This window comes from Amphiura filiformis, chromosome 3 (genome assembly GCF_039555335.1).
Source record: "Amphiura filiformis chromosome 3, Afil_fr2py, whole genome shotgun sequence".
Classification (NCBI taxonomy): domain Eukaryota; kingdom Metazoa; phylum Echinodermata; class Ophiuroidea; order Amphilepidida; family Amphiuridae; genus Amphiura; species Amphiura filiformis.
Window position 1 is genome coordinate 28,396,525 of NC_092630.1, and position 19,304 is coordinate 28,415,828.

At 37.2% G+C, this 19,304-nt stretch overlaps 1 protein-coding gene across 1 annotated transcript in view; it reads left to right on the forward strand.

Moving 5' to 3' along the window:
* LOC140148312 (ATPase family AAA domain-containing protein 2-like) overlaps positions 1–5,858 on the forward strand; it is a 40,591-nt gene extending 34,733 nt beyond the window's left edge. The window contains 5 exon segments of the mRNA XM_072170218.1: positions 930–1,144; positions 1,147–1,972; positions 2,964–3,082; positions 4,031–4,159; positions 4,830–5,858. Of these exon segments, the coding sequence (XP_072026319.1) occupies positions 930–1,144; positions 1,147–1,972; positions 2,964–3,082; positions 4,031–4,159; positions 4,830–4,868 (1,328 nt within the window). The 3' untranslated portion in view covers positions 4,869–5,858.
* Positions 5,859–19,304: the final 13,446 nt, after the last annotated feature.

The window sequence follows — 19,304 nt, forward strand, 5'->3', positions numbered from 1 at the left end:
TACCAGTATTTGATTTTGTGTTTACCTCCAATATATATCTGAGTCCATACCTGCCAGCTGTTCCAATTCAATCAGATTTGTTCCGATTTTTAGTATAAAGGTTGCAAAAAAGCAGTCCAATTTCTTTCGGCATTTTTTTCTTGTTACAACTCTCTCTGTCCATGTCATTGGATATCAACCTATAACATTTGTGATGGTGAGACATACAGTCTGCACAAAAAGTAACTCAGCTGTTATAAATACACCAATAGATTCAGAACAAATAATTGTTTTCACAATATTTCAACATAGAGAGAAGGATGATTTATTTACACGCATTTTGATACCCCATTTGTCAATATTAACAACACAGTAGTGCTTTTACAGAAAAATACCCGAATTTAAAAGTTGCAGTTTACATCGATCAATGGTTATAAATGCTAGCACTGTCAACACGTAAAGCCCGCCATTATCTTCGCGCTTACTTCAAATCAATACAAATAACTGCAACTTTTAAATTGGGGTATTTTTCTTTCAAAACACTGCTGTATTGTCAATATTGATATAATATTGGATGGCTGAGCATGATACCATAACATATCGGATGAGTCATAAAAATATCGGACGAGCCAATGGCGAGTTCGATATTTGTATGACGAATCCGATATGTTATGGTATCATGCAAAATAAGCCATCCAATATTATCATTATTAGGCTTTCTTAACTCCTAATAACCCTGAAAACATAATAATGAACAAAATTGGACAAATGGGGTATCAAAATGCTCGTAAATAAATCATCCTTCTTTTTATGTTGAAATATTGTAAAAACAATTATTAGTTCTGAATCTATAGTCGTATATATAACAGCTGAGTTACTTTTTGTGCAGACTTTATTTTCAAAGCACTGATGATTGAAGCTTAAATTTCACACTCTGCCTTAATTTTCAGGTGACAGTCCAGCTAAAACTGCTCCCAAGTTCTACCGGGTGCTACCTCAACACATGTCCGCTGGCAAGACGACTGCATTAGCCCAGAGTTTTGGCAGCTATCCAACCAGATTCAGCCGAAGATCTCTTGGCATGGAATCGGAACAGCTCTCTGCCGCCGAGGAAGCTATGTTGTGCGCATCTTGTAGACCGGAACGAAAGAAGCCCAAGCCGAGCGCAGGTTGAAATCTCGTTGGTCCAGAGGCTTTGTTCCTAAGCCCAACTGGAAAAAGAAGGCAAAAGACGATGATAATGACAATGAGGATGATGAGTCGCAACAGGATGACAGTATTACAGAGGAGAAAGACAAAGAGGACAATGCTCAGGACATAGTTGAGAATGGGGTAGAAGAGGATGAAGACAAAGAGGACCAAGAAATGGAAGTGGATGACAAAGAAAAACAATCCGTCCAAGAAAATTGCATTGATGGCAAATCGGATGGTAAGAGTGCAATGTTGAATAATCACTGTAGTGACAATGAGAGCGTCAAGAGTGGAGAGGTCGTTCGCACGACAAGATCAAGAAGACGTTCGGGATCAGCGAGAAAAGGATCAGCGAGAAAAAGATCACAGTCCTCGGAGCGTACACCGCTAAGTAGGACCCAGTCACCTTCAGCTGCCAGAACGTCTATCTCTCCAGCTCCCAGAACGTCTATCTCTCCAGCTCCCAGAACATCGATCAGTCCAGCTCCGATTCAGCCAACACCGGCAATGGGACGAAGATCGCGAGGCAGTTCACCCAGGGTATTGCCAGCGTCACCAGTGACCACACAGGTGGTGAATAATGCAGAGGAGGTTGATGCTGAAAAGAATGTCGTTGAGATGAACGAGAACAGCAATTCCGTCAGCGAAGATGCGCCAACATCATCTCTGGATCCTCCATCATCGCTGGATAATGACACAGCCCAGGAGAAGAAAGAAAGAGCCGAGGAGAAGATGGAGACGGAAGATGCCGGTGGAGATAACAAAGGGGAGGAGGACAAAGAAAATAAAGATGAAGAAAATGGTAAGAAGATTTCCAACAAAGGGCTATTCCATCTAAAATCCACACTCTCCCCTGTGGAAGATTTTGGAAAGATCTTCCACAGGGAGAGAATGAATTTCAGATGGAATGAACACCTCAGGCAGTTCCATTTGTAACTTATCCTGTCTCTGTTGAAGATTCAGGTGGAATCTTTGTATGAAATTCAAATGGAACTGTCTAATTTGCTCATTCCATTTGAAATTCATACTCCCTCTGGAAGATATTTCCAATATCTTCCACAGGGGGAGTGTGGATTTTAGATGGAGTAGCCCATAATGACATGACATTCAGAATCTGGAATGAAATCCAGGAAAGAATGGCGTTCATAACATCCCAGCAGACACTGTTGAGTGTTGAATCTCTTTGCATTGAGCAGCACCAGTGTCATTATGAATCAAGCTCTTATATTTTTGTGGGTTTTTTTTTTGTACGTGTGGGTAAACAGAGCCTGTTTTCATGACATAAGCTTACAGGGTCAGAATTTCGTCGAGAATCGATTCTCGCAAAGATTCTTGTAAACAGATTTGCTTGAAGTTTACACAGACATTGACAGAAGTTGATTTGCAAGAATCAAATGATTCCCGTGCAAATTTATTCTGCAAGGATCAAGATTGATTCTCGCACTGCGAAGCGAAATTCTGACCCAAGCTTTGGAGATGTTAAGTTAAAAAAAAGGGGGTGATTGAACATCATTCTTGCTCTATACTTATGTTTATACCAGAAACATTACGCCTGTGTGAAATACCATGGCATTTTTGACTGATTGAGAAAAGACTTTATTGGCACAGTGCTGCTGGTATTTTGGGATACTGTGAATATTTGATAAATTGCAACATTAGTTTTTTCAGATTTTGGGTTCGGTCAAAAAGGGCAATACATATCTTTCTTTTAAGGCCTGATGGCTATGATTTATTTGAAACTATGCTAAGAAGATGTGTGACAAGTTTTTTATTTCTATTTTGTATATGAACAGAGTCCCCTCAGAAGAGAATGTTAACCAGACATATGATAGCAGAAAAAGAGGCTGAGAGAGCTAGGGAGATCTTAGAGGCATCGTTACCAAAGCTGGTAGTTGACATGAAGAAATTGGAGGTAATGGGACAACTATTTTAATCATGTATATACTGTACCTTGATTTTGAATTTCAAAATGTTCTTTTTGAAAGTGCTTTGCAACTATTGGGCTATTCCATTTGAAATCCACACTACCCCTGTGGAAGATTTTGGAAATATCTTCCACAGGGGAGTATAATTTCAAATGGAATGAATACATAGGCAACTCCATTTGAATTTCATACACACTCTGAGATTCAACCTGAATCTTCCACAGAGGGAGGGCGAGTTTCAAATGGAGCTGCCTACAGTGTTCATTCCATTTGAAATTCATACCCCCCTGTGGAAGATATTTCCGAAATCTTCCACAGGGCATAGATTTATCAGGGCATAGATTTATCTATGCACAGGGGTAGTGTGGATTTTAAATGGAACAGCCCACATACAGCTTTGATAAAAAATAAGATGAGTAACCGATATATGGTGTTGTAAACAGCTGACCTGAATTGAATACCCTTCCCCAGTTCAGCAATTTTTACAGATACTATTCTGTAGTTTACCTTCCCAGTGACGGATGGAACTGCGGCTTTTATTTGGTGTGCAGGATTGTCATGAAAACCAAGCTTACGTGGGTCTTGGGTGCAAGAGACTTTGTTGACATTGTTTTTAAAAAAATCAGTTTTGGTACAGACACATGCTTGGCCTTACGAGGCACCACGTGTGATAAAAAAGGTTACTTGGCTTTAAAAGCATGAATTTTATGAAGACCACACCCAATAATCAAGTGAACGATTGAATAAAAGGAAAGAAATTGTCTAAAATTTAATCTCAGCTATGACAGAGGCCTATACCATGACCACATTCAATGGTGTGTCACCAGTATTGACCCACTGGGGTATCAAATATTATTTTGAGGGACAAATTATTGTACAAATACATGTCAGCGACTATATTCTTAACCTGTTTTGATTGCACATGTTTCTTGTAGGCTCTGTTGGATCTCACTGTTGAGAAGACGTACAGCTTCAACATTGAGAGATTAGAAAGACTTCATGCTAATCTAAGCCAGTGTATATACAAACATAGAAGAGATTACAATAAAGCGCAGCTGATACAGGTAAGTCATTCAGATGACGGGAAGACTCAGCTCAGGTATATCATGAAAGAAGCTCAAATGTTGCTATTAAAAATAGATGTTGACATTGATTTATACAGTGCCTTTCACTTCACATGTACCAAAGCACTTTACATTTATTCTGCTGTTGTTAGAATATGTCAGCTGCCATACAATGCCCAAGGCATGCTCAATGCCTTTGGGCGGTGCCCAATGGACAATATTCCTAACAGCTCTCAATGTCACCCCTGGGTAGAGTGAGGTAAAGCACCTTGCCCAAGTGCATAACACGATGGTACCACCGGAGCTCGAACTGGCAACACTCGAGGTAGATCCCGTTCGATGTGCCACCATACCGTTGTGCTACTATTTCTATGTTGCCAGCATATGAGCAGGGATTACTGTCATTATGTAACATTCTACAGATACATAATTGGCCATAACTTATTGTATGATCAACCAAACTTGATGGTGGTTTACCCTGTCTTGTATGCCCTCTAACTGTGGTACTCAGTCGCTTTACTATCTCCTGAGGTGAGGGCTGGCCACATCCGATGATGTCCAACATGGCCTGCAAAACTTTTTCTTACAAGTTTGTTTTTTTGTTACTTTTTGTGTGCATGCCCATGTTTTTTATTAATTCTATTCATTTCCTTTTTGTTTTTCTCTTCAGGACATGGAAAATGAAGTGACCCGTGTAACAAGACTTTAACAAGATGTAGGATGACGTCTTTTGTAAATTAAAAAAAAATATTTAAAAAGTTGAGGAAAACCTACCAAAAAAATTGTAGTTTGTATAGATGTTGAAAACAACCATATTCTTTTGTACAAATGACATGTTAAGAGAGGCAAGAAAAAAACACATCCATGGAACAAAAACAACATTCCACCGTTTCCATATGAAGAAATTTGATGGTAATTTTGGGAATGGGAAATTGTTTTTTCTATTAATGCAATGAGTTTTTGTACATATAATGAGTGTTATGACTGGTTTGTAGAGAAAAGAGCAGATAAGGTGTGCTTGTATTGTAAATAGTCTATTCACTGAGGGAGATCCAGCGTGTGTGGATTGTCACTAAGGTAACAACAAAATAGGTCATGGTCAATAGGTTGACCTATTTGCTGAGGTAGCGAAATATACATTAGGAAACAAATTTGGAGAAAACTTTCTGTTAATAAAATACTATATGCTGAGCCACCAGCCTGGGTGGTTCACGTTCCAGTAATTTCAGATGATTGAGCTCAGTAATACATCAAAAACTGTCTTCCAATTCATGAAAACAAATATATAATCAGCTTATCGGTTTAAAAGCTTAGAGGGAAGGTCTTGCTGCTCAGCGAGTGACTGTAATTATCAGAAGGTTTTCTCCAAATTCATTCTCTAATGATGTTGCAAACTATGCTTTATTTGAATTGTTATATCAAAATGAACATTTTGACACATCTTTTGTCAAAATCAATATTTTTAACACTTTTGACCCCTATAGTATAGGGTAATAATATTTGACCTTTTTGGTGATAACTCAAGAATTGTGCATCCTACATAGGTCAAACTATATATTATCTGAATCCTTATGACTGGAGGAATAGGAAAGAATAAGAGCAAGGTACACCTGTTTTTCTTTCCTGTTGTTCATATTCAAGGTATCCTCTTGTATCATTTGATGTGTTTTGTGTCCTCGTCCGTTGGATTCACTATCACTATTTTGGAACAATCAGATCAAGTTTGACCTTTCTTTTGTCTCATGGTCTAATCCAAAACTGTGAAAAGTAACTTAGATGATAACCCATCAACACTGGATCACACTCAAGGAAATGTACTTTTAAAAAAATTGCTAAATTATCACTTTGATTCAGTGCACAGCTGACTGAAATTGACCCCCAAATCATTCAACAAAAAATCGCCAGTTAGTATTAACTTATTTAATAAGTAGATTATTATGTGTGTAAATAGGGGGAGGCTATTATGGTATGGTAACTTTAATATAAAGATAATAATTTATAAATAGGAAGCTTAATTAACATTGAGGGTTTTTTTTATAATCCAATGGATTTACTAATTATAGATTAATTAGAATAAAGCAGCATGGAAAATGTAAGATCAATGTTGTATTGAAGTATTTTTGTGTGTGAATAAACCAACATTGTTTTTAAATAAAAGAAGAAAAGGTGCATTTCACCAATGTAAACAACTAATTATTATCAGTATTTATTGTTGCTATTGTGACACTCAGTCATTTATGATAAATTGGTCGAATATTATCGAAAATTTTGCAGAAGTGTTGTAGTAAATTTATTCATTGTTAAAAAAACAAAAACAGAATATTTTCAATTTTGAATTGGTCTTGTAGATACATTTGTAATATAAATTGGAAGTGAAAAGGCGATTCATGTGGGAATTGTCTCTTTAGGGATTTACCCATACGTCACCTACACCTGCGCATGTTATATGTTTGTAGTGATGACTGAAAAAACTTGCAGTTCATATTGTGTCAGACTCATGAAACTTTTCCTGTGCGACTTTGGTCATCCGCCGTAGCGCGACATCCTTATCACCAGTGTTCGAAATATGCCTCAAAAAGTTATAGGCCAGCCGGGCTTGACCTTAAAAAGATACCCGCCAGCCGGGCCGGCAACTAGATGCCAGTCAGAAAAGTTACCGGCCAGGCCAAAAAGTTACAGGCCAATGGCCGGCCCTATTTCGAACGCTGCTTATCACGTCCTTATCCGCATATGTGTCTTACCACGCTGTTATGACAGGATTGCTCTCTATTCTTAAAATAGGTGTTAAAAAACGTGTTCAAAGGGTTAATTTGGTCACAACTGCGCAGACTCCTTAGATTCTAGGGAAAAGTCTGACACTTTTTGTCACACGTTTCTCAGTCGTCGACCCAGATAGTTGACAAATGAGGGTGTTATAATTGAAGACTGAATTAAAAGACGAGTTTGCGTCTGACGTCAGGACAAAGACACAACGTGGTTGGTTACTGACCTGTGCAGTACAGCATTTTTGGTCTGGTTGTTAGGACGTCATACACGTACTAGTCTTTTTATTTCGGTCTTCAATTATAGTCTAGGTTCACATTAGGGGTCCATCTTGTTTCTGGGTAGTCTTGGGACCACACATTTTTGAGCTTGTAATCGTTAATGAGGTTGTGGCCTACTAGTAACCACTGGTGTACAAACAGATGTGGGATCAATTTTGGCGCAAATTCTTGTAAAACTCTAGTTTGGGTGGGATGAAATTGTGCAAATATGTGACATATTCAAGTTCAGTTTGATGCTCAACTCTATGAGCATTAACGGCCAGATTATTGGCTGCAGCATAAAAGAACTACTTTGATTGGTTACTATAGTAAGAATTCCAATTGAATGAACGCAGCTTTCAACTGCTGTACTCGATCCAACCGCGATCGTATACCGCGTATTTCAAACTACAACGTGAGCGCACGACCTTGGATACAATGCTAACCAATCATGAGTGTGTTGGCATGGTTAGATTCGCTTTCGCGTTACTCACGCTCAGTCGCACATGCTGGCGTACATCGCGCAGTGTACGCAAAAATTCGTCATGCTATTGAAAGCTGCGTTCATTCAATTGGAATTCCCACTATAAGAGGGTATTTCATATATTGAGCCAATCAGGTATATGTTAGGAATGAGATTCTGCTTTAAATTGCTGAATGATGTAAAAGCTATATTTTGATTGGTTGTTTAGATGATTATATCATGTAATTAACCAATCAGGGGCACTGTAACTTAGAAAGGCAGTAGTGTCCATGGTGGATATGCAGATGTTTATGTCTCGGCTAGTCATTCCATTATATAGCACATTGTATAGCAAGTAGGATTCATAGCATCATAAGTACAGTATTTATGAATGGTTTGCTAAATTTCCTTCCCATAAGGGAACAAACCAAAAGACTGAAAGTTTCATTGCGAGACTGATTCCGTTCCTCCTTCCCTCTGTAGTGAAACGGGAAAACTCATCAAAATATCAATAGGATTTTTGTATTGAAACAAAACCTACCTCAGTGTTTTTTCATGAGTGCGTTTTCAAACAAATAGATTGTAGAAATTAGACAATACCAGTAAATATAATTATTTTTAAAATAAGAAGATAGTAGTACATGTGTGGTCTGTCTGTGATATTGATTATTCAATGGTTATGGCCTGGTATTTTGAAGGTCACTGTTCCAAACACAATTTTACTGATTATATAGTGAAGGTCTATCCGAAAACTGAATATATTCGACCATTCCAAATTACATTTTTGGAATAGTATACCTTTGTAATAGCTGGTTGTCCGCCATGCAACATGGGTATATTTTGTGTAGATATTTGAAAAGCTACACTTGGTTTCAGAGAAGAACGGCAGTCTTTTGCTCAGATTGATGTGAGCGCCCTGTTAATTAGCAACATATGCGGACCTTTCTGTTCGGTTTGTTGTTATGATTGTCTTACGTTTGAATCGGCCAATCAGAACCCCACTTCCATGATTACGCTGTGCACATTCTCAAATTGTAAGCAACTGCCGTTCTTCTCTGCCACAAACTGTTAATGGGTCCGTAAACATAAAATGTGTTGTTTTGTTATTTTTGCCTTTATTAGAACTGAGAAGCAAACACGTCATTATTATTGCTATACAATACATAGTTGTTTTTATAAACGTTGGCGTACATATTTGGTGAAAAAAGCATGTCATATCTGATATTCCGAACGTATATTTCTGTAATACATTAACATGCGTAGTAAGCAGAGCTATTGACCCTTGACACGGTCATCTCAAAATGAGGTTCTACCCGCAAAGTGTGTGTTGTGTCTGCGTACGTCAAACGCAGGCTTTAATTACTGCATACACGGTATATTTCAAATTTCAGACTTAAAATAATTTTTGTATTCTGGGAGGTAATTCTTCAGAACTACCGACCCAACTGGCTAGCATCAAGAAAAATTTACAGCCCTTGTATGAAAATTCACCCTGGAGAAGTCATTACAATTACTAGTGTGCTGCAATCGACTAATTGACTGTTAATCTGTAAAAACTGGTTGACCATGTTTTATCTTGAGATGAACTAGAGCTCATAAGTGTTAACTGCACTTAAACTCAGTTTATATTCTTCAAGTTTTGCATTGAAATGCTATGCTACTGATCTTCTCTGGGTCAGAATTTTGGTGAGAATCGATTCTCGCAAAGATTCTTTTTGCAAGAATCAAATGATTCCCGTAAATTCATTCAGCAAGAATCAAGATTGATTCTCACACTGTGAAACGAAATTCTGACCTTGCTTCTTGAATTCTACATTTTGGCTAATAAGAAAACCCAATGTGTTAGGGACCGTTCACAAACACTTGTAGGGGGGGCCTGATGCAAAAAAAATCGCAAAAATATTTCGGGGGCCCCCCCCTTTACAGACCTCAAAAATTTCAGGCCCCCTTTTGACATGAAAATTATGGGTCAACCCCATAGAAAAGCATATAAACTCAATTTTTCCAGGAAAATTTGTGGTCATTTTTTCAGGCCCCTCCCCCTTAGGAGGGTCAACAATTTTCAGGGCCTTTTTTGCATCAGCCCCCTCCCCTTACAAGTGTTTGTGAACGGTCCCTTATATCATAAGGTGTAGGTGTGTACCATATAAATTTCACTTGTATGGAATTGAGACATTGACAATTCTTTCAAAAAATTTGGAAAGAGGCATGCTATATACATGTATGGCTTTTCATAGATATGCATTTAAAATTGTTATTACTGATAGTCAGGTGTATTTTTAATTTGTCACAATAAAAGTTGCTGCTACTAAACACTGCCTCAACCATTTCCAAGTTTTATATGAAAAAACCAACACTAACAATGCTTCCACAATGTATGCAATATGTAGTAAGTACATGTACTGTGTGAGGAACAAGTCCAATTAAGCTTCCTTTTGGGCAGTGATATTATCAGTACTTGGTCGCAATTCCTTTGTGCATGTACAGATGCTCTGCCTTTAATCACACATGTAAACACTGTTTCTTTGTGTTTCTTTGTGGCAATGCACACAATTCAATACTGTATTTGCTCACTGATGTCACTGCATCGAGGAACCTAAATAGACTATACACCATGGTGGACGTGGTCCTAAAAGCTTCTCCAGTGTATCGTGTGTGATTGAAAGGTGATATTGCTGCACCATTTTTCACATAAGTTGTACTAGTGGTGATAGCATTGACTTGCTGCTACTTGTGTGACAGTGGCCAATCCATATTATAGGAAACAAGTCACTGGTGACCAAACATTTATTGCAATTGTACAAAGGTTACCAGTGATTCAGTGTGTGGCCAATGCAATGCTGAATATTGTGTACTAGCGACATCTAGCAGTCACTTTCCTAATATTGCAACCAGATGTAGATGCGGATCATTAAAAAAGTTTTTCAGCTGGCAGCGACTACTTCATGTATGATATACTATGATCAGCTGGTAATAGGCGAGAATTATTCGGTTTTTGTTATGGCGCAAGTCCCAACTTAAGCCCGCGTAAATTCACAAAAGCGCGTATCAGTCATGGAATACACAGAGCACAGTTCGCGTTGGTGCTGCGCCCAGCGGTGTGTACGCCATTCTATATCAATCCACAATGTTCATGAGTCCCGCCTATTACGAGCTGATCAGAGTGTAGCTCATAAGCAATTTGGCATTACCCCATGGGCACTACTCGCTGTATTATCAGCCTTTAAGAACTATTTTGATTGGCCACAAAGAGGGCTATATCATGTATTGAGCCAATCAGAGATATGGTAAGAAAAGTCAGTAGGCTCTATTATGATTGATTACTAAGCTGATTATATCAAGTAATTAACCAATTAGAGGCACTGATGAAAAGCAGTAGTATCCATGACATTAACACAAATCAGGTGAGCTTGCAATTATTACCTATAGACCACTTGACATGTGACATCATTGCCTGGTAGTACATGTATGTGTGCGAATTATGGCAATTTCCAGTGTTCTTTGCCCTGCGTACGCATCATAGTGTACTCAAGGCACATGCATTTTAAATTGCCCACTACATTTCATATGGTACAAGAAAGCCTTTGAACAATGTAGTGGTTCGTCCAAGCATATCGATAGACCAGTCCCTCACCTTTGTTGATTAACAATGATGGTCTATACGTACAGTCATGAAAGTTATCAGGAATTTCATGAAAATCAGGAAATATAATTTCAGGAAATGCATAATTCCAGACTACTTAATAGTATGTTAATTTCATGAATAGAAATTTGTTATTAATTTTGATAGTGGACTAAGCTGCTATTTGTGGGGTCGATTTCACAAAGCTATTCATTCATTATGAGGCATGTAAGTTTTCATAAAAACAATTACTAAATAGGTTAGAAAAGGATAGTCTGTATATAGCCCCATGTATAACACTATAGAGAAAATCTACCTTATTGAACTGTCATGAATGGGGGACCAAAAGTGATGCTTGCTGTCTCAAAGTATGAGCATTACAAAGATCAGTGCAACTAGCACACAAGGTGCATGATTCAGCATAATTGCATCCAGATCGCAGAGTGGTGTAATTCTGGAGGCACATTAATTTCCTCAATGCCAGCAAACCAGATTCAGGCAGTCCTCGTACAACCTCTGACAAATTATCTTCAATCATTTTTGCTTATCAATTAGTCATTTTGGTCATTAAGATAGAAAGATTTATCAGTGAAAACATCTTGAAAAATGGATGTAAACTTCATGACTTGCGGTGGATTTTTGTGTGAAATGGACGCCATTGTTAGACCCCATTGAGGTACAATTACCGAATAGGGTGCAACTTGCTAGACTTGAGTCCAGTCCTCATTTACGGAGTTTAGGGTTTATGGTTGGGGTAGGGCAGTCTTGTAATAAGACTAGTAGAGTTGCACCCTATTCGGCAATCGCTCCCGTATTGAAATTACTTTTCTATTACTAGCTTCATAACTTTGTATTGGAATTATTTCATTGTGCTGTGTCTGCCCAACTATGTGGTATGTACTGTAAACTATGTTACATACATGTGTAATTTGTACAATATTAAATGCTACTGTAATAATGTACCTAATTGTGTTCGAATGTTATAAAAAACATTTTTTTTTGCTTACCAATTTAATTTGTTGTTCGTCGTGTCAAATTACTTAAATGTATGTACCAAGTTGCCTGAATCAAGTACATTGGTTCTGTATATCACATATATACCACATTCAACCAAATTTAGTGGGTGTTTAAACAGGTGTAAGTCGAAAAGTGCACAGGTGGCGCTATTTATGGGAGGGCGCTTGGTTGAATACGGTACTCTTTATTTGTGAATGTAATTTTTTTTTCAGTAAAATATTCATTAAATTATCTTGCTATACAATTGATTTCCCCTTGACTACGATATCTGTCATTTATCCTGTGGTTTGTGTTAGTATTTTCATACCAAATTAAGGGGCACACAGGATCACTCAAAGTCAGAAATTTTAGACATTGTTTTGTATTGTATCTTTAAAAGTAATAATGATAAGTACATAAAAGTATACATTTTCAAAAAGGAAATGACACAAGGAATCTAACTAGCACGGCAGATTTCTGCAAAAATGAGCAGTTTTTGAGAAAAGCCCCTAAATATTAAAATTGGTAAAAATTGCATATTTCTATTCTAAAGACACAAATCTAGAAAGTGTTTTCTTAAATTTTTGAATTTTTGCTTCGTTTTAAAAATATGGGTCAAAAAGGATCAAAATTTGACTTTTTTTAAATTTTGACCAAAATTTATGATATTTTAAAAGGGCATTTCGTGATCCACAGCCTCATCCCCCCACTTTTCACAAAAAAAGTTGAGATTTTATATCACTGGAAACCTCTGGCTACATAATGTTTATGTACAAAATATTTCTTGCAGATTAATTCGTTTAGCAAAGATATCGCGAAATTTGAATTTCGTTCTGGTGCACCAGTGTAATACACATAATCATGCATAACTCGCGAACGCAAAATCGGAATCAATTGAAATTTTGGGAATAGGTTTTTTTCGTGGATATCTAATGAAAAATGACATAAATAGAGGATGCTAGGATCACGAAATACTCCTTTAAGGTATATTTTCAAAACGAAGAAAAAATCAAAAATTTGAGGAAACATCAAATTTGCAGAAATCTGTTGTGCTAGTTGGATTCCTTGTGTCATTTCCTTTCTGAAAATGTATACTTTTATGTCTAAAATTTCCGACTTTGAGTGATCCTGCGTGCCACCTTAACGCGGCTGTGTACTATAGACATTGTTTCTTTCGCGAAATTGAGTTTTTTTGATATTTTTGTACTTTGTTATGTTTTTTATAAATACAAATAATGAAAATCCAGATTTGTAAACTCCAACTGCAATATTTTAAGGATTTTATTTCACTATTCCACTCGTGTTTGAAATTGAAACTAGAAAGAAAAAATTGTTGTACCAGCCAGGGTACACGCGCGCAACAACTCATCGCGTTGCGTATCGCGCAATTTGTTAACGCACAAATACGCGACGCATACGCGACGCTTATCTACATGCGCGGCGCATCTTATGGAAACACCACGGAAGCACTGATTTCACAAAAACCTAGTGGTCAAATGGCTCCGTTTTAGCTGATAAAATGTGGGTTTTTCAAGTTCTTTCCCCGATTTAAATATCAAGTTATGAATGGATTTCGCTCAAAATTCTCAAGGGGCTGTGGATTTACCCGATGTTCACGTAATATAAGTTACAAAAACGAAAACTGTCGCATTCTCTTGTGAGATTCGATGAAAGTGCAAAATGTGACCACTTTAAACTTCAACGGCCATTATTTCAATGTTCATTTTCTCGGTAAAATGACGAATTAGGTACACGATAACTCAATAAATACAGCATCTATAGGTAAGCAAATATGATCATCGTAAAAGCATGATCGACTCAAGAAACGGTTTTCTCATTTTTTTATATTTTGGTCTATTTCCGATTTTGGGCATCATTTTGTGCAAATAGGCGTTTTTGAATTTTAAAAGTTCATTTTGATGCCTTATATGGTCAATATCTCAAAAAATAAGGCCAATATCAAAAAATAAAAAAACCGTTTTTGGAATGGAGCCTCAAGATTGAGCTAAAAACAAAATAAAATATTTTGGAAAGAGTGTTTTTTGTTATGATGTACCTAACAAATATTGCCAAAAACTCACTTTTTGTGATTTTCTTAAAATTGTTGTTTTTACCCCAAATCTGTATTTATATTAAGATTTATTGATGTCTTGCCTTCATAAAAATGTATACTTTTATATGTTTTGCGCGAATAATTACAAAGTTATTGCACTTTTACTACATGCATGTCTAAGAGTACACAGCCACCTTAAGGAGGCGTTGATTGATTTGATGTTGCCTGCCTTGGCAAGCAGCAAATCGGAAACATTTATTACAAGTGAATTACTGTTCAAATTGAACAGAATTCTGCCATTGTAAATTTTAAATATGAGATTGTAAAAATACACATGCTGTGAAAAATCTGCATCTTGCGAATCTGAATACGAATACGAACCAGTCGGTCTGGCTTGGAAGTATCACCAAATCGCATCCATATTACACAATGATCTTATACGTTACCAAAGTTTCACTGTTATCATTGTAGTTATGAGGTGACTTGAACCAAGTTAAGTCATGCTTAGTCTTGATATATAACACAAACGAAAGAAAGAAATGAGTCATTTTTTTCTCTGAATGATGGCGTGGAATCCACTGAAATAGAGTTTATTTCTATTTTTGCCCTGAATAGTGCTATATAAAAGCATTCGATATTCAGCCTGAATGGTGCTACAAAGCATTCGGCATTCAGGATATATATGATACATACAAATGCTGCCATGTATTGACAGACTACCAGAAGCATACTTTTTAGCCTAACCGTATCTAAATTTGTCCATAGCGTTTTTAAATATCTCCTTTTCCCGCAAATTAATTTTGTTAAAATCTTCGCGTGTAGTAACATCGTTAAAAAGTTCATACATTTCTTTCCGAAACACCGTTTCTAACGTCGCTTTTTCTATATACCCGTTCAAAATATTCCGATACTTGGATGCTTCCATGGACTGGAAAATATGACATAATGATCTTATATTACACGTTACCGATGTATCGCTGTTGTTATTGTAGTTATGAGGTAACTTTAACCATTCCAAAACAGCGGCATGAAATTCCCTTTCAGTTAGACTGTTCTCTGTTGTTCTAGCTATGGTAACGTTAACATGAGGAACCTTTTCTAGGCCCATGAAGTCCTTAAAATCAGCAGCAGCAGGGTCAGGAAATGGCTCTCGGTACCCAATGGAGACTTTCAAATTGAATTCTCGATTCTTACGAAATTTAGAAACAATTCTTATTATATCCTCAACAATTGGGACACACTTCTTACAAAATGAATTGTTAATAAATATAAAGAGTTTTAAACCCACAGGATGGTCACGATCACACATGTCAAACTTCCGCTGTAGTGCTTTTTCAAAATATTGATATTCACTTCCCCCGTCTTCCTTGATTTGGAATTCTGCATGATTTGCATTTTCTGGAACTTGCTTTTTTATATATCTCTTACTCTCGTAACTCTTAAGATATAATAACTTCGAAGTTTCAGGATAGGAAGCTGTAACTCCTATTAAGAGTGCAGTTCCACATTTTTTGCCCTGGATTTTTTTGCCCATCATGGTTTTGAGATGCTTTTGCTGCTCCTTTGATATAGTCCTTCAAGAATGACTCTCGGCTTGAGAAGTTTAAAACTACAATGTATACTAGTATTGAGCATGTTGAGGCAAAGCCGAGAGTCCTTCAACTTCCACATAAAACCCCCTGCTGTGAGCATCACTTAATAATCAGTGACCATCCAAAGTCAGATTTGACAAATGATGTAACCATACCAAATTTGGTCATTCTAAAATCAAACCCCGCCTTGTCTAGTGCCTGGGAACTTCTTTCCCACCCCTGCTGTGAATATCAACAAACATTGGTGGATACTGTGAACTGATGAGTGATGACCAATTATAAATGTTACAACCAAACTGAAGGTCAATAATACTACAACTTTAAAAATATGATCCCTGCTAAAACGGTTTGAAGTAGAATTATGAATAAATATAAAATGAAGAATTTTATTGAATATCTCTTCTTCACATCATAGAAACCAAACGCAAATTTATATTATTTTCTTATTGTTCTTTTGGAAATAATTTATGATTTTCATTCTACTTCCAATATCCCCCATTTGCCCATCCATTTTCCCCCTGTCAGAACTCTTTTCCCCCTGGTCCCCAGTAAAAAACCCAAATTACGAAAATTTCACCTTATTGCGGTAATTTGGCCCAAAATTGGTTGATTTTGCCCCCTCCCCCCCCCCTGAAATTCTATCTTTTCTTTGCTTTTTACAAATATCCAACAATATTTGACGAGAGGGTTGATTTTTTCACAATTTGGGTTTGTTGCGAATTTGTGATGTTATTAATGTTTACAAATATTGTCTGATAGTGTCAGACCGGAATATAACAGGCATCTTGTATTGAGACATTTTTAAAGGTAATTCCTATTCCCAACATTGTCAATAATATTTTTGAAGGCCGATATCTCAATTTCCAATTTTATAATACCATAACTTACAAACTCAATATCGGACAGTTTCGGACCGTACAGCTGACAAGGGGGATACCCCTGGACCGAGGGTTTTGAAGCCCGTAAAAAGTAAACACGAGTTACCCTTAAATTGGCCCTTTAAAAGCACCGAAAGGGACATTAGGGACCCTAAATTGCAAGAAAAGATAACTTAATGGGCACATGATACGTCTCTTTTCTTTGCATTTGTACTCTTTTCCTGGCTATAATCTTTGCATTTTACGGGCCCACTCAGTGGCATAGATTTCTTTTTAACATTGGGGGGGGGGTTGGAAAAATTCTTGAAGTATATAGTGAATCCAGCACCTTTTGGCGACAGAATAAGTTTATTGTACAAATGCGCGTGAAGCGAGTGAAACATTTTTCCATTTTGAGCTAAACTGAAAAAATTTGGTACAAAACGGGAATAAAATTTTTTGAGCTAAAATGGCCAAATAATTACATGTATGAGGTTAATTTGGTCAGAAACCCACATACAGGTGTCAATATTGGGGAGATGATTGTATTAACGACCCCCTGCCAAAAAATTGGGGGGAATTATCCGCCCCACCCCGAATCCCCTGGGATCTACGCCTATGGGCCCACTGGGCCCACTTTTCTAAGTTTTCTTTGCTTTTTTTGGACCCACTTTAGGTCTCTATTTTTTCCTTTTACCGCACCCATTATAAGTTGTATCTTTTCTTTGCTTTTTTACAAATATCCCACAATATTTGACGAGAGGGGAAGTGGTATGTAGCCTACTACTGCAAATGATTATGTTTCTGACAAATTTAAGCTTATATTTGAAAATTTTAGTTGAAAATGCACGCACATCTGCCTCGTTTATTTTTAGCTTGAAAACCATGAAAACAGCAATTTTTGTGCGCTTCATTTTTTTGAAATGAAAAAGTTATCTTTGGTGAGTGAAATGCACTGCTTTTGCTCCACCTCAACCTCAACAGGTGTTCAAGGATTTCGTATTTATTGCAATTGTTTTTAAACATAAATATATCGGCCTTATCGGGACATGGGTCATGAGTCTCCTTTCAAAACATTTCAAAGCTTTAATTGTCACCAAAGTCAGTATATAAAAGCCATAAGGCACTTGAAACTTGATTCTGAGTTTAGCGTCCGCCGCCCGCGTTATGAATTTTGTGCCGCGTTTGAGATGTGAAATCTCAAAATAATTCATTATTGTGCAAATGACTACTAAACCAGAAAGAAAATTTGTTGTGCAAAATTTTTAAACCCCTTCGAAAACTATAGAAAACCTTGACAACTAGTGGAAGAATCCATCTAAATATTTGAGCATTAAAAATATACAGGTTTTCGGTACCAAAGTATTTACCATTTTGAAGCTAAACTGTTGAAATATAGTGCAAAGTGGAATGAATTCGCGCTAAGCACGCAAAAATTTTCACTTTTGGGACTAAAATGACCAAATATGAGGTTAATTTGGTCAGAAACCCATATACAGGCGTTAACATTGATAATTGTATGGACCATCCCCCTGGCAAAATATTGGGAGAGATTTCTCCCCCTCCCCCCCGGATATACGCATATGGCTCCAAAAACACACATATTGTTACAAATTTCTTACAAAATAATATTATAAAAATACCCCTTGGGCAATGTTTTTGACTCCTTCAGAGGAAAAATTCACAATTGAAAGGGTCAAAAAATTTGAAAATACCCTTTCAGCAAAATGCTTAAAGAAAACCCTGATTGGGGGGCACAAGACGTTTTTTTTTCCAAATTTTCTATTAGGGATTTTCTAAATTTTGAGACCGATTTGGCTACGCTACTGAATTAGGTCTTCATTTTCGCGGCCATTTTTTACATTATCTAAATTTTGTAAACATTGCCTATGTCGAACTCCCCCCTCCCCAACTACTCGACATCCACCACTGCCTGCCAAGCCGATCATGCACTTGTAGTATTTTTCCATGAATATCAATTTTGAATCAAATTAAATTGTTATAAGTAAATTTCAAATAAAACCAGATGACTATTAAAACATGATAAATAAATAATGTATCACAAATATCTCTGATTGCATGTATTTTGACAGGATCTGTGATATTGAATACCAGGACATGAATGTGTATGTATGAATGAATGGTATCAACTCGATAACCTTGACCACACATTGGGTTGTATATTGTGATAGTACAGGGATGTGAGAGTAGCCATGGTAGCATGAAGCTTGTTAATACCATGGTCCAGGGTCACAGACAGGTTTGGGGGAAATATGAACAGGGCTATTATGTAATCGTTATACCCATGGATGTCACTTTTGTCTTGGAGGCACAGTCAAAGCTGATTGGTAGATCAGTAGTGGGCGGTGACTGGTTTCTTATTTCACTTGCCTTGACTTTCCAAGGCATGATTTGGTGGAAGTAGAAGGACCCTCGGCCTTCGGCCTCGCTACTCGGCCTTCGGCCTCGTTGTTCGGCTTCTCCGAACATGCTCGGCTTCTCCGAGCCCCCCCACATAGCCGTGGGTCATTCTTGAAGG